The sequence below is a fragment of the Takifugu rubripes genome, chromosome 14, assembly GCF_901000725.2.
Source record: "Takifugu rubripes chromosome 14, fTakRub1.2, whole genome shotgun sequence".
NCBI classification, from domain to species: domain Eukaryota; kingdom Metazoa; phylum Chordata; class Actinopteri; order Tetraodontiformes; family Tetraodontidae; genus Takifugu; species Takifugu rubripes.
In genome coordinates this window covers 6,781,638-6,803,822 of record NC_042298.1, presented here as the reverse complement: position 1 = coordinate 6,803,822, position 22,185 = coordinate 6,781,638, and the positions used below count along the sequence as shown (strand labels likewise).

General features: G+C 51.8%; 4 protein-coding genes across 9 annotated transcripts; 1 reads left to right on the top strand and 3 right to left on the bottom strand.

Annotated features, from left to right (window-relative positions):
- Positions 1 to 1,802: 1,802 nt before the first annotated feature.
- Positions 1,803 to 10,101, bottom strand: ctbp1l (C-terminal binding protein 1-like). 3 transcript variants are annotated; one of them, XM_029847528.1, is made up of 10 exons: positions 9,750 to 10,101; positions 8,553 to 8,696; positions 6,418 to 6,572; positions 6,194 to 6,338; positions 5,885 to 6,091; positions 5,586 to 5,800; positions 5,373 to 5,503; positions 5,178 to 5,305; positions 4,911 to 5,028; positions 1,803 to 4,840 (listed from the first exon to the last, which is right to left on the bottom strand). In XM_029847528.1, exons 2-10 carry the CDS (start codon positions 8,611 to 8,613, stop codon positions 4,666 to 4,668), a joined length of 1,335 nt encoding a protein of 444 aa, XP_029703388.1. In that variant the 5' UTR covers positions 8,614 to 8,696; positions 9,750 to 10,101; the 3' UTR covers positions 1,803 to 4,665. The 3 variants fall into 3 exon arrangements, with proteins under 3 accessions (XP_029703388.1, XP_029703389.1, XP_029703390.1); XM_029847529.1 differs by lacking the exon at positions 9,750 to 10,101 and adding an exon at positions 9,399 to 9,723; XM_029847530.1 differs by lacking the exons at positions 8,553 to 8,696; positions 9,750 to 10,101 and adding an exon at positions 8,045 to 8,446.
- A 105-nt stretch (positions 10,102 to 10,206) lies between these two features.
- Positions 10,207 to 13,857, bottom strand: LOC101065911 (protein FAM53C). The gene is made up of 5 exons (XM_029847531.1): positions 13,791 to 13,857; positions 12,150 to 12,372; positions 12,005 to 12,065; positions 11,104 to 11,924; positions 10,207 to 11,027 (listed from the first exon to the last, which is right to left on the bottom strand). The coding sequence occupies exons 2-5, from the start codon at positions 12,339 to 12,341 to the stop codon at positions 10,776 to 10,778; spliced, it is 1,326 nt and encodes a 441-aa protein (XP_029703391.1). The 5' UTR covers positions 12,342 to 12,372; positions 13,791 to 13,857; the 3' UTR covers positions 10,207 to 10,775.
- Positions 13,858 to 14,070: 213 nt separating this feature from the next.
- Positions 14,071 to 17,780, top strand: phykpl (5-phosphohydroxy-L-lysine phospho-lyase). Of its 2 annotated transcripts, none has more exons than XR_003890872.1 (12): positions 14,071 to 14,235; positions 14,320 to 14,438; positions 15,212 to 15,371; positions 15,448 to 15,522; positions 15,598 to 15,685; positions 15,773 to 15,889; positions 15,965 to 16,047; positions 16,123 to 16,348; positions 16,732 to 16,886; positions 17,233 to 17,336; positions 17,406 to 17,539; positions 17,619 to 17,780. XR_003890872.1 is itself a non-coding variant. In XM_003970394.3 (12 exons), exons 1-12 carry the CDS (start codon positions 14,177 to 14,179, stop codon positions 17,660 to 17,662), a joined length of 1,350 nt encoding a protein of 449 aa, XP_003970443.1. In that variant the 5' UTR covers positions 14,072 to 14,176; the 3' UTR covers positions 17,663 to 17,780. The 2 variants fall into 2 exon arrangements, 1 of the variants encoding a protein (XP_003970443.1); XM_003970394.3 differs by having other exon boundaries at positions 14,072 to 14,235; positions 17,247 to 17,336.
- A 447-nt stretch (positions 17,781 to 18,227) lies between these two features.
- On the bottom strand, positions 18,228 to 21,736 carry hnrnpaba (heterogeneous nuclear ribonucleoprotein A/Ba). 3 transcript variants are annotated; one of them, XM_003970419.3, is made up of 9 exons: positions 21,587 to 21,736; positions 20,917 to 21,122; positions 20,398 to 20,566; positions 20,160 to 20,318; positions 19,951 to 20,082; positions 19,751 to 19,841; positions 19,517 to 19,663; positions 19,323 to 19,408; positions 18,228 to 18,889 (listed from the first exon to the last, which is right to left on the bottom strand). In XM_003970419.3, the coding sequence occupies exons 2-8, from the start codon at positions 21,105 to 21,107 to the stop codon at positions 19,338 to 19,340; spliced, it is 960 nt and encodes a 319-aa protein (XP_003970468.1). In that variant the 5' UTR covers positions 21,108 to 21,122; positions 21,587 to 21,736; the 3' UTR covers positions 18,228 to 18,889; positions 19,323 to 19,337. The 3 variants fall into 3 exon arrangements, with proteins under 3 accessions (XP_003970468.1, XP_011609000.1, XP_011609001.1); XM_011610698.2 differs by lacking the exon at positions 21,587 to 21,736 and adding an exon at positions 21,485 to 21,503; XM_011610699.2 differs by lacking the exon at positions 21,587 to 21,736 and adding an exon at positions 21,226 to 21,401.
- Positions 21,737 to 22,185: the final 449 nt, after the last annotated feature.

The window sequence follows — 22,185 nt, the reverse complement described above, 5'->3', positions numbered from 1 at the left end:
GTGTGACGGAGGAGCCAAGAAAATGAATCAATGAGGGCAAATCAGGAGCCAAACAAAGAAAAACTGGATCCATACTAGACTCACCCCCCCCCCCCCCCCTTCACACACACACACACACACTCGCACACACACACACCTCAGTCCCCATAGAGAGAGGGAGAGAGAGGCTAAAAACATCTCCGTTGTGTTTGCACACTTGCCAAGTTTATTCAGTCCTCTTTGAAAAAGGTCCCTGATTCAATATTTGAAGGTGTAAAAGTTTGTAGAAGTCCTGTTTTGATCCAGTATTTAATATAAGGATGCACATGAATGACTGAATCAGGTAGCTGTAACTAGTTATGCTAGCTAACATTAGCGTGAGACAATTAATGAATCGTCACGGTGTCCTGTTGCTAAAGTTGGTTGTGTGTCTCTCTAAGGCTATTGTTCCTGTCCTAAACACCTCAGTGTATAACATGAACTTGACTTTGTAGAATTTGGCGCCAGCTTTAACCTTCAGAATGGCGTCGCGTGGTCGGGTGAAAAATGGAATAAATGGCAAAAGTCTTTTGCAACGTCTGACTCGTTCAGTAATATTTGGACACAATGCAAGGACACGCGAAGACAAATATTTATCTCCTCCAATTTTGGGTCGGGCATTACGATGCCTCCAATGTCTCATCTGTTTGGAGGCTAATTCGTCACAGACAGGTACGCACAAACATACGCTGACACACACGCAGAAACAACCGGATTGATTGTTATTTCCCAACGTCGACCTCGGCCTTCCCACCTGCCTGAGCAGGAACCAGCATCCCCAGTTTATGGAGCCTGGAGGTGACCAGTTCTGCAGGCGGCCCCTACTTCACAATAAAGAAATGTTTGTTTTATACACAGAAATGATTTATTTATGTCGTCCTTCAAACAGCATCCAGTTTTATTTGTTACAGCGCTAACTTTGTGACGGGCTCAGATTAGAAACAGTGTCATTCGGGTTGGGATGGAACCTTCTTCAGGATCTGCTCCTGATCTGATCCCAGATGCTTCTGGAGGACAGGCTCTTTGATCACAAACAGGTCAGGACAAAGAGCACGCGGCTGTCCACGAGCGCGTCGCAAACCTGTTGTTACCATAGCTTCCCGCTAGAGGGAGCCAGAGAACTCTGTGCCAAATCCGTAATTGGTTTATTTAGTTTAAAGAGAAACTAGTTTTCTTCATAACAATTAAATTAATTTAAAATAGGGATGATAGTCAGGGTTCGAGACACCCTGTGAAGTGAAAATAAGATGAAAAATGAAGTAATTTCGACTAATCTATAGATATAGCTCAGGCTTTAGTGTTGGTGCTCCTCCGTCACATCTGGACAGATTTGCTTTTTCCCTGTTGCTCAACAGTCCTTCTCACCTCCAGCTACAAATCTTGATCCTGCGGTCCACACAGGAAGGTTCTCCATCTCTGTTCCATGAGGAGTCCATCAGTAAATCACCTGAACGGTGGGGGGGGGGGGCAGACTTCAGCTTTCTGTCCATTCACACATTTTAAGAGTTGTCTCCTTATAGAACGCACATGGTAGCAATTGAGACTGACCCCCCCCCCCCATCCCCGGCTGTGTGTGTTTACAACAGAAGTCCACTTTCTCGTGCACCCCATCACGCCTGCCCCCTCCCATAACCGCACCGGTTCTGGAGCTGCGTCGACATTATTGTCGTATAAAAAAAAGCTGCAAAACTCCGGTCGTAAACAATTAGTTCTGTAAAATAAAGCCTCGGCGTGTCCTGCTGGACAGGATGCATGGGGGGGGGGGACAGATGAGAGAGGAGGGGTTTATTTTTAAGGTTTTATTAAAATACGGTGTGGAGTTTACCATTGGAAGTTACCATCACAAACATGATTGTTTCTAATAAAAAAGTAAACAAAACAAAAATAAAGCTTAAGAGCCTAGTTACATGATTTTTTTGATGGTTTTTGCAGTCTTGTGAAAGGGGAAAAAAAAAAAAGTCACAACGAGAGTGAGTGGAAAAGAAAAACACACGTTCACATGTTGTAAAAACACATTTCCCAGTTGGAAGGTTCCAGGCGGTCGCAGGCGGTCACACAACAGCCGCTCCTTCCTCTTCGATGCTCCATGTCAGTGCCGGAAAAATAGATATATAAAGTCCAGACCTGTGCACAAAGGGTGGGGGTGGGGGTGGGACAGGAAAGGGGGGGGGGGGGGGGTCTATAAATGAGGAGAGTGTTGGACGTTCTGAGGACGGGGGGACGGGGGACAGGAGACGGAGAGCGACTGCTGGAGGATATGTGTGCATTTGAACCCTGAGAGAAAAGGCGACCAATTTTACTCTTTTAAATCTGTCAGACCACAACAGTGTCCGCTGCCCCCCCCCAGCCCCCCCGGGACCACGGCTCTGACGGCGACCCTGCAGGTCTCCAGAGGGGCGGTAGTTGTGAGTGGGTGGGTGGGTGGGGGATGGGGGGGTCTGAACGCCCTGCGGTGGAATATCAGCGCTGGCTTGGTGAGCATGCACGCTGTGCTTATCATTTATCCGACGCACGCGCACGTACGCACGCACGCACGCACGCTGACCTCACCCCGGCGAGAATTCACACCCAAACAAAGGGCCCGCGCCTGCTAAATGTGGCCCGCCGCCCGAGAAGTCATGTGACGGCGCTGTGGCAGGCGGCCCCGTGCGTGGGGGCGGCGGCCCCGTGCGTGGGGGCGGCGGCCCCGTGCGTGGGGGCGGCGGCCCCGTGCGTGGGGGCGGCGGCCCCGTGCACGGGGCTGTGCGCCTCCTGCTGTGGTCAACCGTATTAAGGCAGTGAGTGGTTCCATGGCGACGCTCTAACAGCTACTTTAAAAAGGGACGAGTTAAGGCCCAGAGGAGAATCAGCCGGAGCGGACAGGAAGGAAGAGATGGGGGGGGGGAGAGGGGGGGTTTGGCTGAAATGTCTGAGTACAACATGTAGAACAGAATCCTACAACACAAACATCATGGTTTCCATAAACAGTGCACTTCTGAACTGGAAGAAAATATATATAAGCATCATCAACAGCAAAATTTAAGATTAGGCTCATCATCCAAACTATGGGGGTTATTTTTAAAAATATATACTCATCACATGACAGAGGAGCCGTGTCAATCATAGAATCTGAGGGGGGGGGGGGTAACTGTACATCACAGGAACCTGACCACGCTGGAAAAATGGCAACTTATGAGGGGAAAAGGCCGAAGGGGGCACAGAGATGACAAATTAGCAACAGCGTTTCCCCTAAAACATTAGCTCACATGCAATATAGAGCGGCCAGACAATGGGGGGGGGTTAAAACAACATCTACCACTACCGTTCTAGTAAAAAGAAACTAGCAGACCACAGTGACTGACTTGCTTTTCTGGATTTTCCCATTAGCCATTAAAATGGAGGTTGTAAACAACCAGAGTCTAAGAATGAGCTGAACCAAACTGGGGGGGGGGGGGGCCTGAGTTTTCAGTAACCTATAGCAAACCTAAAGAGGTCGAGTCGATTCGGTGGGTTCTGTTCGTTTAAAAACTGTATCACTGCTACGATTCCAGGAGCGTTCTGGTAAAGAAGAGCAAAGAAGCATCTAGAAAATCTGTACAAAAAATAAAGGGGTGTGTGGTACATTCAATATCTGTTACTGAGGTACTAACAAGGTGCTGCCACCACCGGGGCAACAGCCGTACAGAGGGACTCTGCCTTTGGAGACGTCAGCTCGTGACAGGGCGGGGGGACACACGCGGGATGAGCTGAGTGGGGGGGTCAATGAGTGGGGGGGGGCATGGTTTTAAACAATAAGGCAGCAGTCGTTTCCTGGTCACCTACGTGGCCGATGTGGTCGAGCTAACGTGTCAGTGGACGTGCGTGAAGCTCGCAGCAGAGGTCCTCTGCTGCCCCCTGTTGGCGACGCCCGGGGCGTGCACGTCAGCCTCCCCGCCCGGGGCGTGCACGTCAGCCCCCCCAGGCTGCTGGTGTGAGAGGAACTCCGTGGCCACAGTAGACCAGCTCTAAACGGGGGGGGGGGCTTTACTCCTTCTGAGACCGCTCTACGCTCACAACGGCCCAGAATCCTCTGCTGGGCCGACAGCTCCAACAAACTGGGGAGCTGGATACTTCTGGAGGGGGGTGGGGGGGTGGGGGGGGTGCTCCGGCCTGGCCTGGTTCAGGACAGGACTCCCCCATGACACGGAAAGGTGGACAGTCCAAAAGAAAAGAGCAGTAACAAGAGCCGTTAATGTACAAAGAGGGGTTCAACCTTTCTGTCTTTAGCAGTGGGGGGGGGGGGGGGGGGGGGGGGCTGCAGGCTGTCACGCCTCGTGTCAGAAATGCTTTTTTAGACAAACAAACAAACAAACAACAACACCTAGAACAATAAGATCAACCTTCCATTAAAACAACTAAGGATAGAAACCGATCCGATCAATGACTCCTTGAGAACAGTTATTGCTGACGTTGTGGGGGGGGGGGGGGGGGGTCGAAGATGCAGGGGAGCGTTGGTGGGATGGTGGTGATGATGGGATGGAGAATTCTGTAGACAAGTCACTCCTGGTGGGGTCGTTTTTTTCTGAGGGTCACATCAGGTCACACTGGTACTCTGGATGTACTCGAGGGTCTGATGCTGGGGGGGGGGGGGCAGGAGGGGTTGGAATGTGACGGGGTTCGGGTTGAGGGTTATTGGTCGGAGGGGTTGTCTCTGTCGGCTTCGGTCTTGGGGGAGGGGGCATGAGGTGGGTGGGAGACAGGTGCGATGCCGTGGGCCAGGGTTCCCGTGACCATGCTCTCCACCCCGCCGCCGGCTCCAGGGAGCCCCCCCGCTGCTGCCACGTTGATCAGCCCGGGAGGAAACCTGCAGACAGGGATGGGGGGGGGGCGGTTAGACACCAGGCCGCTCACGCTGGCACATCACACTCCCTCACCTGTAAGCGGCTCCGTTGAGCTCGGGGTGAACGGTGGCGGCCTCCATGCTGGGCCACTGGGACGCCGCCATCAGGTAATCCTTGTTCACGCAGTTCTTCAGACTGTCAGGGATGCGGCCTTTGGGGGGGGGGCACAGGTCAGAGGGAGCATGAGTTACTGGGAGCCTCACTAGCATCACATGAAGGAGCTCATGTTATCGGCTCAGAGAGAACGTCCCGTTTCCTGTGTGACATCATTGAGCAGCGGCGAGGGCGAGAGCTTCTTACCGGTGATGGCGCGACGCACCTCCCTGGCGGCCTCCTCGCGGGCCTCCACCGAGGCCTGCTCGCTGTACCAGGACGTGTGCGGGGTACAGATCAGGTTGGGGGCGTCCTTCAGTGGACCTGCTGAAAAACTGGCCCAGGGGAAAAAGGTGCTTAGACGAGGAAACGCCCGCGGCGGTGCCGGCGGGCTGGCGGTACCTGAAGGGCTCGGTCTCGTGGACGTCCAGGGCGGCGCCTCGTATCCTGGCCTCCTTCAGGGCCTGGGCCAGGGCCTTCTCGTCCACCAGGCCGCCTCGTGACGTGTTCACCAGGAACGCTCCCTGACGCATCTGTGTGGGAGGCAGCGGCGTGATGAAGGCGAGCGGGGCGGGAGGCGGCGGCCTTCGTGCGGGGGGGGGGCGGAGCACCCACCTGTTTGATGGTGAAGTCGTTGATGAGGTGGTGGTTGTGTTCGTTCAGGCTGCAGTGCAGCGACACGCAGTCGGAGTGGATCAGCAGGTCCTGCAGGGTGGCCATGCGCTGCAGCCCCAGCGAGCGCTCCACGCCATCGGGCAGGTACGGGTCGTAGAAGATCACGCCGAACCCGAAGGCCTTGGCCCGCAGCGCCACCGCCTGGCCCACGCGTCCTGGACGGGGCGACAATCATTCTGAGTGCAACGTGGCTCCTCAACCCGGCCCGAGCGCCCTCAGCTGTTCTAGGAGGTTCTGACCTAAGCCGATAATGCCCAGCGTCTCGCCCCGGATGCGCGCGGCGCCGCTCGCCACCTCTCGGATCTGCTCCACGCTGGAGGCCCGCGTCCCCTCCCGGAGCGCCTGGTGCAGCCATGTGACCCGCCTGTACAGGTTGAGGATGAGACATAGCGAAGTGTCGGCCGTCTCCTCCACCGAGGCGGCGGGAACGTTGCAGACGGCGATCCCTGGAAGTCAACGGGGGAGGGGGAGGGGGGGGGGGGGGGGGGGTTACCACCGCGCGACGCTCAGAGCGGCGCTTGGATCCCGGAGCACGCCGCAGCTCTCACCTAACTCCGCCGCCGCCTTGATGTCGACGTTGTCGAAGCCCGAGCCGATCCTGACGATGACGCGGAGGCCTTTGAACTTCTCCAGGTCGTCCCGGGACAGCGTGATGGTGTGGTAGAGCAGCGCCGCCACCGCCTCGTTCAGCACCTGCCCCACACACACACACACTCCTGAACCTCTGCCACTCCCCCCTCCACAGGTACAGGTGTGTGTGTGTGGGCTCTACCTTCTCGTGAATCTCCTGTGTGGACTGGGCGTCGCAGAACGCCACCGTGGCCACGTCCTTGAGGATGGGCATCTCCACGGTGCAGTCGCGCCCGTCCAGCAGGGCCACCAGGGGCCGCGGGTGCATGGGCCCGTTCAGAATTGGAGGTCTGATACCTAGAAAAAGCATTTAAAGGGACATAAGGAGGCGAAGCCGCCACGGAACCACCCGTCTGGGCCTGCAGACGCTCTCATCACCAGCTACACCCGTCCCCCTCACGCTCCCGGAGAGCCGGCATCTCTGCGCTGGCGTCTCCTCGGGGGAACTAGCGGATGTCTGGACTCTCCTACTCCCCTTGTGACCCGTAAGTCCTCCAGTCATGGTCGGCGGTCACGTGGTGGCGATAATCACCAGAACCGCTCCGGGCTCAGGCGGTTCTGCCGCCTCACGTGGGCGGAGCTTCCTGATCTGTGACCAGTGGAGGCGGAGCAACGATATCGTCGCCAGCGCGTGTAGATGCTCGATATTGATCCTGTAATCGGCCTGATTACATCTGTAAACACACCAACGCCACGATAACTCACACCCACCCACCCACCCACCCACCCACACACCCACCCACACACCCACACACTCACACACACACTCTCGCTGTGTTGGCTGTTTACCTCCTAAGTCTCCGACCCAAACAGCTCAGATCAACATCGTCCACTGAAACTTGACCCGACGCCGCTGAAGACCAGCGTGCACTGGGGGCTGAGGCTGTGTGTGTGTGTGTGTGTGTGTGTGTGTGTGTGTGTGGAGGGGCAGCATGAAGACTGGGGGTGGGGTGAGACGACCGCAGGGTTGAGAGGTGGCAGCGAGGAGGGTGGGGGTTCATGGGGAGGTCTGAGTCATGACCTAAATCCTCCTGGAGCTCCTCGCCGCTGCGCTCTGACACACATCTGCACGCGTCGTCCACGGCTTCGGTGTGTGACAGGTGTGTGTGTGTGTGTGTGTGGAGGGGGGGGGGGCATGATTTCACACCGGAGAAACAAGAAAACAAATATTTGCCGTCACGTCCTCCAAATGACGGGGGGGGGGATTTGAAACCAGGCCGCCGCTCGGCTGGATCACGGCGTGATTCCCGCTGGGCGCCTCAGGAGACCCCCCCACAAACGCACGCCTGCGCTGGGGGGTGGTGGGGGGGTGGGGGGCAAAAAACCGGGAACACCTCCTTTGAAGCGTCTCCGCGGAGGTCAGAAACGGAGAGAGCGCCGCAGCCTTCCACCCGAGGCCCAATATGAACCGGCGCCGCCGCACACAATGCGATTCATTCAGCAGCTCATTCATTCTTCCTCGCTCTCCCTTTCTGCCCCCCGCCCGCCCGCCCTCCTGCCCCCCCCCCCCCCTCTCCCTCCCTCCGGCTGCCGTTGGAGGAGCGAGCGGTGAGGGGGGGAGGGGCGGCAGAAGATGATAATGCAGCAAGCGCCAGTGCTCCACCCAGACACACACGGCTATTCGGCGCCTTCTCAAGGGCTGCGGCGGCCGCGGAACGTGGCGAGCGCGCACGGCCCACATGCACACACGCGGCCGCTCGACGCGCCCCAACACGGTCACACTGAAACAGACACAAGAAAAGAGAAAAGGCATGCGCGCCGGGCCTAACCTTGCATTATGGAGCCCGTCTTCCTCTCTCACTCTCCTCGCTCTCCCCTCGCTCGCTCGCTCTCTTTCTCTCCCTCTCTTGTCAGCCTGCTCTCCGCTGGCTGGATCCCAGCTGTCCTCCCCGCCCAGACCCTCCCCCACGGGCGGCCTCCAATCACGCGCGGCCCTTTTGAGGGCCGACCAACCAGCACTAACCTCATTAGCATAGCCTGGCTCGGGCCCGGGGCCGCGCCGGGCCGTTGTCATCTTTTAAAGAGACAGCTGGCCCATTTCCCCGCAGTGTGCGTCCGCGACCCTTCACCTGGCCCTCCGCTCTGGCCTCGCTCTCCAGAGACCCTAACAGACTCCTAACGCCACCCCGGCGGGATGCGGCCTCGGCGTGCACTTGCGTTATTTGTCCTCACGGCAGCGAGGATGAAATCAATAGTGTGAAATCTCAACATTAAAGTGGCAGATCCGGAGTTTCCCTCTCAAAGAGGGGCGCACGGCGCACGTGGACGTGGACTCACCCTCGCAGATGCGATCCAGCCTCTGCCGCTTGACCTGTTTGTGTTTGTCCATCAGAGCCATAGACCGAGCAGCCGGAACCTGCGAGCGAGAATGAAGACGTGTGCTCCTCGAAGGCCCCGTGGATGTGGTACACCTGATCTCACCTGGGGGGAGAGCAACACGGTCACCAATGAGATGATCTGACCGACCCCACGGGAGCTCAGCCATCAACTGTGCTCAAGTTTAACATGTGGGGTTACTGTTTGTGTAACGAGACTATGACTATGATAAAGTTTGATTTTTACCCAAAGACCTAAATGCCCCCCCCCCCCCCCCCCCCCCCCCCCCAAGCAGCTGACAGTGACAGAACCTCACGTTAATCCAATATGTGTAAAGTTGTTCACTACTTTTATTTTGTTCAGTCTTGCTCAATTTTTAAGCAACACAAAAGGACAACTTTTCCACAACGTGAACCAGACAATGTTGGTCGACTGCATAAATGTCTAAACTGTGGAAAATATGAATGGTTTGAGAGCTCCTCGGTAGCCAAGTTACCGTTATGTAGCCAACTAGCTTACGTGGTGCTAGCTAACGCTGCTCTTTACTGTCGAGAAGAACCGGTTTCTAAATGGTGGGGGTGGTTGAAGTACATACACTATTTATATAATTCAAATGAAACCCGCTCCTTCCATAATTAGCATATTCTTCCCCATATACTTCAACTTACAATAACTTCAGACTTACCATCGGAGTTAAAGCTAACTAGCGCTGTAGCTAAATAGCCGATGTGGGCTAGCAAACACAAACACAAACATTTTAAGCCCTTATATTGAATTTTTTAAAATAGGAACACAAAAAAATGATACCTCTACAACTATATCTGCACCAGAGCTTCCCCGGCGCCCCCTAACTTGTAAACTTGATCCATAAAATCACTTCTATAGCGACGCTTTCATTCGTATGCAACACTGCTAATGTTAGCTAGCGCCGTTAGCCAGTGTGCCAGTGAACGTGTGGGAGATGCAAGCGGAGGGGGAGCCCATTTCGTCCGATTTGTTATCAGCGAGTGGCGCTACAATGTGAAATATCTGACCCAGAACATGAGGAAAAAATACAAATCCCGGCGGGATATGTAATTCAACACACAACGCGCATTCCAAATACGGCTACTTAACCACCCCGCGACCGAATCCTGCAAAAAATGTTGAGTTATTTACCCCAAATAAACTCTTTCAAGAGTGCGGAGACAGTGAGCGTGCGTCGGTGCTGTTCCCTCTCTCCAGATCGCCATGAAATCAGACAAAAGAGGAAGTGGCTTGTTGGTGGGGGGTGGTGAGCCGGGCTGCAGCGGTGCTCTGAAAGGAGCGCCCTCACCTTCCGCGGCGGAACGCCGATAAGGACTCTTCGGTACCAGGCAACTTTCAAACGTTCCAACTTTACCCGCCGCCGGTGCCCCTTCAGAGCCCCCCAGCTTCTGTTCCAGACGACGTGGACAGATTATAATCCCGGATTTAGGACGGCGGGGGGGACGTTTCCCGCCAGTTATTTTATCCGGCCCTTACTTGCGGCTCATTAAGTGGAAGTACAGCAACAGTGTTGCAGTACCGACCCGGGCCGCCGGGGGGCGCCCGCGGGCAGCGCCGCCGCCGAATAACCGTAGAAGAAGAGCCTGGATAAAACAGTCATTCAGCTTTATTGGTACAGAAATTGTGCAACAGGTATATTTTCTGAAAATGCATGAAAAAATTCACTTGAAAGGCCACCAAAGCGAATGCCCGGCTCTCCGTTCTCTCCTGAACGTTGTGCCCTGTGAAGAGTCCGGCATTCCCGCTTCCATTCCGTCCTGTCAGAGCGCGTGTGCCAGCTGCTCCGGAACATCTGGCTCAACACGGATGGAGACGCATCCAGCTGTGGGGCACCGGAGCTCCGGGAGCAGGCTAAGCTTAAGGCGTGGTCGATTGTGTGGAGGTGGGTGAAATCCTGGCGTTGTGCAGCAGATGTGGTGGATGTGGTGGTTTGGGGACACGCACGCACACACACACACACAGTGTGTCGGGCCGAACCACACACACCCGCCTCAGTAAGACTAACTCAGCTCGTGTGGATTCTAGTTTTGTGACGATGCTGAAGGTAAATGGAGGCGTCATGCACGCTTGCCTACATTATGGGTTGTCGTCTTCTAAATGCTGTTTGATTTGGTCTTTGGAGGAGCAGCAGGGCCCACATGTGCTTCCCAGCTCTGGTCAGTTCTCTTCTATCAGGTTCAGGTCCAGTTCTGTGCAGTCCCGTTCAAAAACAAACTTCTGTCCTGCGCCCGCGGCCGGCGTTTCCCTTTTGTGGTCTTCGTCCTCCTCCTCCTCGCTCTCGCTCAGCGGGCCGATGCTCGCCCGTCCCAGGAGCTCGGTGGGGGAGAAGGCCGGGCCCTGCTCCAACTGGGGGGACGCAAGGACGCCGCCGGCACCGCTGCTGTACACGGGGCTCCCGCGATTACCCATCTGCGTCCAAGAGAGATGACATCATTACGTCGCCGTGACAACATGCGCCGCTGAACCGCTGCCCACCCTCTCTCACCTGTGTCATCTTACTGAAGTCCAGTCCGGGCCTGTGGCAGGGCAGAACATCGGGGTCGTGGCGCCGCTTCAGTCGAGGCCTGCGCATGTCGCAGGGCTGCGAGCGGCACCGTGGGAGCGCCGGCTGCAGGCCACGCCTACAGGAGGACGGCGTGCTGCACGCCGAGGTGGGGGAGGGCGACAGCGCGGGGTGCTCCATCCCGCCGCAACAGCCGTGCGCCGAAGCAGCGGCGGGGGACGGCCGGGGCGACCGGAGGACGGCGGCGGTATCCTGAATGTGCACCGGCGAGAGGGAGAAGCGACGCTGCAGCGGAGGGGCCGGCGAAGAGGAGCAGGAGGATGGCGTGGCGATGGAGGCGGAGCCAGCTCCCGCCAGCGCCTGACAGGGGTCCCACTGGAAGCTCCACGGCAGCGGGGAGTCAGACGTCAGCGCCAGGCTGAAAAAGGTGGGGCTGGAAGAAGAACGGAGGGAGGAGGCGAAGGAGGCGAAGGAGGAACCGGCGCCGCCAACCGGCAGCGAACTGGCGGCGGAGCTGGACGTGGACACCTCCCCGCTCCTGCAGTCGCGTCTCACTGGGGTCCAGATCTTAGACGCCGTAGGATGCCACATGGACCGGCACCGCGACAGGTCCTCCGGCACAGACAGGGAGCGGCAGTGGCGCTTTGGGGGCGGAGGCGGTGGCGGCGAACTTTGGAAAGCTTTTTCTGCTACGGAAAAGTCCGGCCTTTGGACAGGCTTCCCTGGACGCGACGCCGGCCACGGCGAGTCCGGACCGCCGGAGCCCTCCAGGAGAGCGGGTTTAAACGACGGGTAGCTGCTGTCTGGAAAGATAAAACAATAAGAAATAGGAGCGTGTTGACCAGGAGCGCGTGGGCGGCACAGACGCTGCGGCTGGACGTGCCTGGTGCGGACCGACAGGCGCTCCACGACACGGTCGGACTAGAACCCACCGCAGGCAGAGACTGAAACACAGAAAAGATGGAGATCCAAACCCAGACCGGGGAGGGAAACGTGTTGAACAGCGTCTATCGGAGGCCTCCACTCACCACGGTGACATTTAAGGCCTTGTCATAAGGCTCCTCTAAACTCTGCTTGCGGAGCTGCTCCGTGATAAGAGTCACCATGACTGTGGTTACGAGCCAGCGACAGCCATTGAGGACAGGAGGAGGAGAGCCGCTGCAGCCAGAGGAAAGTTCTGTGATCCCGGGGTGGCGTGTGGCGTCCTCCAGACCCACCATCTTTCTCCCTATGCAGTCATCTTCGTGACACCTGCGGGGACAGAGGCGCAAACGCAGCTTTATCAGAAACCGTAGGCACATATTCCAATATCAGACTCCTTAATCCTGCATTCCAGCAGAGGTTGAATCACGATCACAAAAGGCTGCGCCCAAGAACAAAGGCGCTGCATTCCAGCCAGCGTATCGGCCGTTTCTTCTAGGATTGTCCAAAGTGTTTGGGAGCAATTTCTAGCAGGACGACAGCGGCGTCGCTCGAGGAAGCTCGGCACGCGTCGCAGGTCGTCATTGTGTTGGGAAAAAGTTCCAATGAATGGTTGGGGGGGAGGGCCTGGAGGAGCCGGAGGATGGGGGAAGTGTGCAGAAAAATGAATGGGGACAGGAGTTTGAAGCATGCCATTTTATCCTTGCACGGGGGACAAAGGAGCAGTCAGCAGGTTTTAAGCACTTAAATTACCAAGAGAGTCAAAATGGTGCAAGGAGTGGAGAGAGCAGGACACCTCGCAGTTGTCTTCATGCACACGGCTCCTCTACACACACATTAAAAGGCTCAACTTTGGGCTCTAATGATTAAACAACGTTGGGGGTTGACTCATTTAGGACAACCCAGTGAACAACCTCATCTCAAACAGAAACTAAAAGACAGAGTCGGTGATTGGAAGGTGCAGCTGATAAAAGTCCCCTGGTCGTGAGGGGCCGTGCATTCCCACGTCGATCTGTTCAAACGTTTGAACGCAGGGGGTTTCTGCAGCCTTCCACGGTAGAGACATTAGTTTCAGCCTTTGGCAGACAGATTTAGCCCATGGCCCTTTTTCCCTGTGGCAAACATGGTGCTACATCGTTAGCCCCGGTCCACATGCCTACAGACCAGCTAGTGAACCCATGCTCGGACAGGCAGCAGAACCCACAATAGAACCCGTCAATAGCAATAAAAATGTGACTGTCAAGCACATTTACAGCTCAATGCCTCATCCTAAAAGCTCACTCCGACGATCCGACTAGTAATTAGTAAGTAAGTCGCCTTCATAGGGGGAAATATCGATTTCCATCCAAATCCACACCGACACTGGCTTCTAAACAACTGTTTAACTCTTTGTCATTTGCTGTATGTCACCTATTAACGTGGCGCTGACTTAAAGACAAGTGGCTAAAACGCACACTGACTAAAATAGGCTAATCCTGTAACACGGGGGAGCCCGAGAACCAAGTGATATTACCGTTAGCTAGTAGCAGGTTAGCGTTGTTATATCCTCTCTATGACCACTTTACTACCAGTCAGTAGCCTGACATTATGCTAGATAACAGCCATCAACCCCACCTAAGCAAAATATGGAGCCACACGTTTATAAATGTGTCGGCGAAGCATAAAGGGCATCTGATCTAGATGTAGCGTTAGCTTGATCACACGGTCTGTTTGCGAGCTAACACGCTACATCCATTCTGATATATTACCTGCATTCAGTGTTTCCTTAGCAACCGAAACTGCACACAGTGCACCGGCCAGGCGGAGCAGTGATTCAGTTAGTATTTATAGCCTCTGGGCGATACCAACCGGGCGGAAATCGGGGTCTAATTTTAGGGTGAAAAGGAAGAAATGACATGAATATGGCAATTATATCATTCACACCTTCATAAAACGGGGTTTTTACTTTAGCGTGGAGCTATCTGAAAACTCGTATTATAAAATTTTGAAATAGTAATAATGTATATAGGAAAACGAATCTACCAAAGCAAAACGATCCAGGACGCATGCGCGACACACGCCAAAAAGAAGTTCCCGAGATTAAAAAAAAAGAATTGAAGGAATTCGTATCCCAATAGCACAAATCCTTAATACCATGGCTCTAGAAAGTTTGTCAAAGGAAGAAACTCTTGCAATGAGGAAAAGATTAATCGGGTGAGAACAAGGTCAAGTTTAGATTTCAGTGTGTGCCACGGTGAGACTGTCGCGGAGCCTATTAACCCATTTCTGTCTTTGCAGGCAGTCATGTCGCCTCTTTTATTCAGACAAGCCCGTGAAGATAGTAAGAGCGAGGGGACAGTATCTGTTTGACGAAAAGGGAAAGCGCTACCTGGATTGCATCAGTAATGTCCACCACGGTAACGGACATGTCTTTCACCCTGCAGCGTTAACGGTGTCTTAAATTAACATTTGCAACACAACCAGCCCAATAAACTACAGAGGTGCCCTCGTTTTCAATAGACTAAACCAATTTGGCCTTTTTCACAGTCATGTCATGCGGATATGAAATGAGAAAAAGCTAATTTTGGTCGTGTGTTGTTGCAAAACTATCCATATGACAACCTAATATGGATAGTTTTGCTATATGATATAGAATGCTATGTAAAGCATTCTTTGAGTCTATATTAAGGTGCAAATTTGCACACTTAACTACCTTTTAACATGCAGTCAGTGGGGTAAAAAAGGGGTTTCTATCACTATGTAGACTCATAAACCCCGCAGAAAACTAGTAAAATCACTTTGTGTCTAAAACTGAAGAGTCTGCAGCTGTGCAGTGAACTTATAAGAGTCAGAGGAACAGAGTTTGGTGAACAAATGCATCAAAGGAACCACTACATGTGTCCAGGGACACAGGTATGACATTGTGATAAAGGGGTTAAAAGTAAGTAGTTACACAACGATCTTCTGGGTGTTTACCAAAGATTTCTCAGTTGACAACTGGAGCTCCTCCATTTGCACAGCTGTTCTGGTTGGAGACACGTAAGCACAGTAGCATCGAAGCACAAAGACGTGCAGACAATAGCTCGTTTTCTCTTTGCTCCAAAATAACCCAGGGACAGGAGCGTGACTGTGCAGGCACTGCAGTGTATGTTTGTCGGGAAACACACTTCTTTGACCTCTTTTGCCACAGTGGGCCACTGCCATCCCAGCATCACAGAGGCTGCGGCGGCACAAATGGAGCTCCTAAACACAAATTCTCGTTTCTTGCACGACAACATAGTCATCTACGCAAACCGCCTGGCTTCCACTCTGCCCAGTCAACTATGTGTCTTTTACTTTGTTAACTCTGGGTAAATATTCCTTTATGCGTCACAACCCTCGGTGGTCATCCTGCTGATTTCACGCCAGTGTTTGTTCTGCCGACAGGTCAGAGGCCAATGATCTCGCTCTACGCTTGGCTCAGCAGTACACTGGCAACGAGGACGTCATCGTGCTTGACCAGTATTCATCAGGCTGTGAACCTTTACATCATCACGTGTGAACCATCACCTCTGACCTCTAGCTTTCCTGTCCTAGTGCTTACCACGGACACCTAAAGTCACTCATCGACATTAGTCCTTACAAGTTTCGGAAACTGGCAGGACAGAAAGAGTGGGTTCATGTGGTGTGTAAGGAAGAGATTCCTGTTTGCTTCCTGTCTGATCGCCGGGGGTCTTAAACGTACCTGAGAGCAGGTGCTTTGTCCTCTCAGGCGCCCCTGCCGGACACCTACAGAGGCCTGTACGGAGAGGATCATCCCGACCCCGGCCAAGCCTACGCGGATACAGTCAGAGACCTGATAGAGGAGGTGCACGAAAAGGGTCGAAAGGTGCGCTCTACCACTCCGAGGGCAACAGCATGAAGAGTGTCCAACGTTTGCATTAGTGCCGATGCTTTCTCCTAGATCTCTGCATTCTTTGCTGAATCATTTCCCAGTGTTGGGGGGCAGATCATCCTGCCTGAAGGGTACTCCCCCAAGGTTGCAGAGTGAGTCCTAGCAAATGCTTCCTGGGGTTGCATGTCATCACCCACATCAGAGATTCATTGGCCTTTGTCACACAGATATGTGCGCTCAGCCGGTGGCATCTTTGTTGCTGATGAGGTGCAGACGGGCTTTGGCCGTTCGGGGAGTCACTTCTGGGCTTTCGAGCAGCAAGGGGAGGGCTTCTCTCCTGACATAGTGACCATGGGCAAACCGATGGGCAACGGCCATCCTCTGGCGTGCGTGGCCACCACAGAAGAGATCGCCAAAGCTTTCACAGACAATGGAGTGGAGTACTTCAACACGGTGCCTACACCTTTCTGTACCATGAATCACGTGTTCAGCTTGTCTTACAATCAGCCAGCAGGTGGCAGCACCGAGTCGATGCCTCCTGAATTCCACGTCAAGAGGAATTTTGGGAATTTTTAATAAGATTTAAACCAAATGGCATCACAAAAAGATTTAGAGTGCTTAATCTGACTATTCCTATTTGTAGAAGACTGTTAAACCATGTATTTTAGAGCTTAAAGAAACAAAACCGTGTATTAGAGCTTAAAGTCTTCTCCCAGAAACAGTTTAAGACATTTAACTTTACCTTTTAAACAAGCATGATGAACTGTTGAGATACAGTTGGTGTAAAAGAGTGTGTACCACCCTCTGGATAAACATTTTGAACTTCCTTCCTACAGTTTGGTGGGAACCCCGTGTCCTGTGCTATCGGCCTGGCTCTCCTTGATGTGATCGAGAGGGAGGACCTGAGAGGAAACGCCACAAGAGTGGGAACCCATCTCAAAAATCTGCTCAGGAAGCTACAGGCACGACATCAAGTGATTGGAGATGTCAGGTTTGGATGCATTGTTGTTGTTCATGGGTGGAGTCACAAGACTGAGCATAGTACAGTAAATAATATAAAGGCTGTTACATATAGAAACATTTTTAACAAAGCAGGGCAGATATGTCTTTTCCCACTCGTGTGGAGGGATAGCTTTAAGCTTGATACGTGATCAGGTTGAATTGGTTAAAATCCTTGTCTACCCTGTTCAGCAAATACTTCATGTTAACAATTGTCACAGAGATGATTTTAGGTTTTTGAAAACATGCACTAATGTCGCTGATCTGTGAAACTCCCCCACTGCTGTAACGGGTGTGAACCAATGTCTAAAGTACTTGGATGACTTTTGTCCCTGAAGATCTTTATCTTTAGAGGTGTCGGACTGTTTGTGGGAGCTGAGCTGGTAACAGACAGAGAGAAGAAGACTCCCGCCACGAAAACAGCATCACTGCTGGTGAAGAGGTAGAGACTTAACGCCACAGATTCAGCTTTTAAACTTCTTTGCTGATGTTATTTCTGGTTTACTATTAGGTTGAAGGAGGAGGACAGAATCTGCATCAGCACCGACGGTCCCTGGGAAAACGTCGTCAAGTTCAAACCCCCGATGTGCTTCAGTATGGACGATGCAGAGCTGGTGGTGAACTGCATCGATCGCATCCTAACAGGTCGGTTCCTGGTCCTGCCGGCGGAGCCCTGATCTAAACGCCAAAACCGTATGCTGAACGTTCTGTCTTGCTCCCACAGACATGGAACAGAATGGTCCTGAGCTTGAAAAAGACAACGTCTAAGGTTTCTTAAGCCTGTAGAAATGTTTAATTGCATCAGCCATTGTCCAGCTGTCACATTCATGAAGTACAGAGGTAGAGGTATAAATGTCCAGGCAAATAAAGTCCATTCCACTCAGAACATGTTGCCTTTGTCCTCAGCGGTCACGTTCACAAACCAGTGTGGATGACTGCTCTAAGAAAGATCTAATCTAAACTGGAGGGGAGTTTCATGTGCTGCAGCAGCCCCTCGTTTCTGCCCAGGAGCGACGTTACAGGTTCCTATTTTATTTGATATTCCATGTAATTATAAACCAGTTCTTGTACTGCTGATCCACCCTAGTCGTGCACAATACTGGTTGGGTTTCTGGCTAAAATGCATTTCAGATAAACACTTACCAGCAGTTACACACAGCACTGTTATGGTCCTACATCTGTGAATGTTAATACTGTCGGTTATACTGCAGAGAGGGATGCATCCTTCCCAAATAGGCCTCCTTAGGTATAACCATTAGCTGTCAAAGCAAGCCAGTTACCTAGACCAGAACATTTAGCATTAACTTTAAAGAAAATAACGAAAACATCCATGTATAATATAAACCAAAAGTTTATTTCTACCAATTTGCCCAAGACACTAGAGGAATGAGTGGTCAGTGAGAGACAGGGTACCCTCACACATTAACAGGCTTGCATTGAGTTGAATAACACTTGTAAAGCCACTTAAAATTGCAAACATGAGGAAAGAATCTCCTTAAAACCCAAAAGAAAAAAATGCTGGTTGTCTTTGTCTACTAGACTATTCGCTGACATTCAAAACTTGATTACTTTAAATCCCTTTAGCCTCAGCCCTCATCTGAGGCCATGAAACTTGCATCCAACACTCAGCACAGGAAAAAAAAAATTAACTAAAGAGCTAGAAACACAAAAAGGAAAAAAGCAAAAGTTGTTTTTATTTCTGAGCTTTAAAAGCTCCTGCTCATCTGTAAATCCAGTAGACATGTAAAAATACAACCATACAATACATTAGATTCAAAAAGGTACCAAAAAGTACAGTAAAAATAACACTTCCATCACTGGAAATGTAAATGGACACAAAACAATATAAAATAAAAAGTGGAAAAGTGACAATTGCTTCCCCAGTTCCTCACTTGATCTGTACAAATGGAGCATGAGTCCAAATTTCTGCCAACTCCAAAGGAAAAGCCAGAGCCCATGTTCGCTGTGGTCAGACCTTTCTTATTTACTTTAGACCTTAGGAGAAAAACACGTTGCTTAACGTTACTGAAAATAAAATTTAAAAAAAAAAAAAAAGGGCATGCAATTGCACAAAGACAGACACGTGCATGAATGAATTTGGCAGGTCAGTGGATGGACAGACACTCGGGGGGGTTGGGGGAGGCACGACCAGCAGTTATTACACATCAATGTGAAATGTTACACAGTCCGTTTTCCTGTTTGAATCCACCACCCACTTGACCCTCATCAAGTCGTGTTTGCAGAGATGCACCTTTTTAGGATGGCTGAAAAGTGAAATGGATCCATCTGTAATGACCAGACCCTCACACCACGGTGGACTAAAACCCACTATAATGCTTGAATGGATTAAAGTGGATGGAGTTTTGGGTCAAAGGCACCAACGGTTACTACGTCGTCATACTACCACGGATGATGCAAAAATGCATACCTGCACTATGTGTGATCAGTATGGCTTGTAGCTATTCTGGTGGCCTCCACGTCTTGGAGTTTTCCCATAGCTTGTATTGCCCTGGTCTGGAGGACAAGAGAAAAAGGGACTGAGTTCTTCTGTACAACAAGGAGGACCAAGAAAATAAAGCTTCTCTCATTCGTTTTCGTTCCCTGGGGGCACTTATCGCTTACTGTAATCGTAGCCACCCCCATAGTTGTAATAAGAGTAGTCATAGTTTCCATAGTTATTATATCCATAGCCTTGCTGTCCATAGCCATAATTCTGGTTGTATGGTTGGTTCCAGTAGTTGTAACCTTGATTCCAGTTTTGGCCCTGGCCTAGAAAAGGTAGGTGGAATTTTCGTCAACTCTTGAACGCACAACACACAAATATGCTGGTAAAATACATTTTAGAAAAGCGTTTACCTGCACGTCCCCTGCTGCGTCCTCCGTAGCCACGGTTACCATACTGCTGCTGCTGGTAGACCTCTTTGGGCTGGGCTATTTTAATTTCACACTGAAACGTCACAGAAATCATAATTCACTATTGTGATGACTTTAAATATACCAGTGGAACAGTGAATCAAGTCTGAATTAAAGACTCAGATTTGGCTGAACGCTCTAACCTTGCTCCCACCAACGGTGTGAAATTTGTTCTCCAGCGCCTTCTTGACACAGGCCTCTTCTTTATACGTGATGAATACAAATCCCCGTCTCTTTTCCGTCTTTGGATCTTGTGGAAGCTCAATGTTCTCAATCTGAACCGCAATGAAAAGATAATTTAGACCCAACATCATCCATTTCATTCTCCAAATAATCGTGCGATCAAACGCACCTCTCCAAATGCCTCAAAATACTCGTGGATGACTTCTTTCGAGGTGTCTGGGTTGAGGCCTCCGACAAAGACCTTCTTGACTGGCTCTTTCTTCATTGCCAAGGCCCTCTTGGGGTCGATCACTCTGCCATCGAGTTTGTGCTCTTTCTGTTCAAGAACCTTCGAAACAAATACAAAAAAAACAACTCAATACTGCTGACCGTGCACACAAACAGATAGTTCATTTGGATACACTCACCTTCTCAACACTGGCTGGATCCTTAAATAGAATAAAGCCAAAGCCTCTTGACCTGCCAGTACCCTGGTCCATTTTGATGGTGCAGTCAGTCACCTCGCCGAATTTATTGAAGTAATCCTTAAGATCCTTTTTGCTTGTGTCCCAGCTGAGACCGCCAACAAACATTTTCCTAAAACAGGGGGGGATCCTGCGTTACTAGGAGGAACAGCAGGCCAGACTCCACCAGGCCCGGCCGTGCACGTCCATATTGTGGGCATCGGTTGACGCGCAGGACGCAGTTGCAAAGCTTCCCCGACACCAATTCCACAACGCATTCGATCGAACATCGCTGCGGGCCAAACAATCCGCCATTTACGCTATTTCCTACGCGTCAAACTTGGGAGATTAGATCGGCTTTAATCGCCCATCCCCCCACCGCTTTGCAAATGGCGCCAACAAAGACCGAATGAACAAAGAAGCACATCAACGCGGCGCGCTGATCCGCGTCATGGTGGCAACATTTTGCGTCCTAAAACTCACCCGGCATCCTCCTCGTCTTTGCTGGCGTCGATCTGTCCGCCGTCGGTGCCGCCGTCCGCCCCGGGGTCGTCGCAGTTATCGAAGGCGCTGTCGTCGATCCCCTCCACGGTGCCACCAGCTCCGTTCTGATCGTCTTCAGCTTCGTGGCCGTTTTCCGACGTCTCCATGTACTGCTGTTCTATCTCTGCCATCTTGCACTATTTCACCTAAACCCGAAAGGAGGGGGAAAGGGAATTAGTGCGCGTTGGTTATGTAATCTCTCACGATAACTTCGCCATTTACGCTGCGCGAATGTATTCCTGACCCCACCATTTTGGCCGGGACCGAAGCCTCCATACATTTACACACCGCGCTTATTTGCCACCGACGGCCAACTGTTCTCTGCTCATTAACGCCCGACAGCTGCACGGCAGCACCGCAAGCGTGAAGTTTACGCCGGGCGAATGGAGCGATCAGAAAAAGGCGACCATCTGCATCAGCCCGATAACGCTAGCCCGGACTGGGCAACAGTTACGTAATGCGAACGGTGCGTCTAACGGTTCCCCCGCTGAATGCGAGCTTAACTCACCCGGGCGTATGTTAAATAAGACCGCAAGCTAAAGCGCAACGCTGCGGTAATAATGCGGTCTACGCGACAAAACATGGGGACGTTTTGTTAACGATAACTTACTGGTAACACAACCGGAGAGTACTCTTCAAGATGGATTCTCCCACACGACCAGAACTCGTGGTCGGCAGAGGGGGGAAAAGAAAAAAAAAGGTTCGGCCGATGAGCCTCTTGATTGGTCAACGGCTGCTGTCACTCAACCCGCTGACCAATCACAGCCAGGCTGCTCTCCTTTTTTTTTTTTTACAGAAGCCGCTCACGTATTTTTTTTAATTCTTTTTTTTTTTTTTGCTTTTAATAAAAAGGTCTGTTTTCTACATGATCGGTGGACGTAGGGCGATTAAACAATGTTGGTGACAACTTCCGTCAAAAGAAAAGAAAAAAAACTCGGTTCAGCTTGAGTCATGCCATGGAAAAAAGATCCAATATAAGTGCTAGTGTTGACACCAGATCCGAAACATAGGAATAAATGCCATGCAGGCAAGCCTGTGTGTGTATATCCTGAGGTTCAAGGTCTAAACAGAGATAACCTTGGACCCAGCGACATGTGTGCATATCTATCAACGCTTGTTGTGTATGTGAATATTTCTTCTGAATATTTCTTCATTCCAAGAGGCCGAGAGAAACTGTAACAATCTCATAAAAATGAAAACTAAAATTAA

Excerpts from the sequence above, each read along its gene's own strand:
- phykpl (XM_003970394.3), top strand. The coding sequence starts at position 14,177 with ATGGCTCTAGAAAGTTTGTCAAAGGAAGAAACTCTTGCAATGAGGAAA. Across the intron at positions 14,236-14,319 it reads ATGAGGAAAAGATTAATCGG|GCAGTCATGTCGCCTCTTTT; the intron begins GTGAGAACAAGG and ends CTGTCTTTGCAG. Across the intron at positions 16,048-16,122 it reads TACTCCCCCAAGGTTGCAGA|ATATGTGCGCTCAGCCGGTG; the intron begins GTGAGTCCTAGC and ends TTTGTCACACAG.
- LOC101065911 (XM_029847531.1), bottom strand. The coding sequence starts at position 12,341 with ATGGTGGGTCTGGAGGACGCCACACGCCACCCCGGGATCACAGAACTT. Across the intron at positions 12,066-12,149 it reads AGGCCTTAAATGTCACCGTG|TCTCTGCCTGCGGTGGGTTC; the intron begins GTGAGTGGAGGC and ends TCTGTGTTTCAG. Across the intron at positions 11,925-12,004 it reads CGCCTGTCGGTCCGCACCAG|ACAGCAGCTACCCGTCGTTT; the intron begins GCACGTCCAGCC and ends TTATCTTTCCAG.
- ctbp1l (XM_029847528.1), bottom strand. The coding sequence starts at position 8,613 with ATGGCTCTGATGGACAAACACAAACAGGTCAAGCGGCAGAGGCTGGAT. Across the intron at positions 6,573-8,552 it reads GCTGGATCGCATCTGCGAGG|GTATCAGACCTCCAATTCTG; the intron begins GTGAGTCCACGT and ends TGCTTTTTCTAG. Across the intron at positions 6,339-6,417 it reads CACAGGAGATTCACGAGAAG|GTGCTGAACGAGGCGGTGGC; the intron begins GTAGAGCCCACA and ends TGTGTGGGGCAG.
- hnrnpaba (XM_003970419.3), bottom strand. The coding sequence starts at position 21,107 with ATGGCAGAGATAGAACAGCAGTACATGGAGACGTCGGAAAACGGCCAC. Across the intron at positions 19,664-19,750 it reads ACGCAGCAGGGGACGTGCAG|GCCAGGGCCAAAACTGGAAT; the intron begins GTAAACGCTTTT and ends TACCTTTTCTAG. Across the intron at positions 19,409-19,516 it reads TGGGGGTGGCTACGATTACA|ACCAGGGCAATACAAGCTAT; the intron begins GTAAGCGATAAG and ends CTTGTCCTCCAG.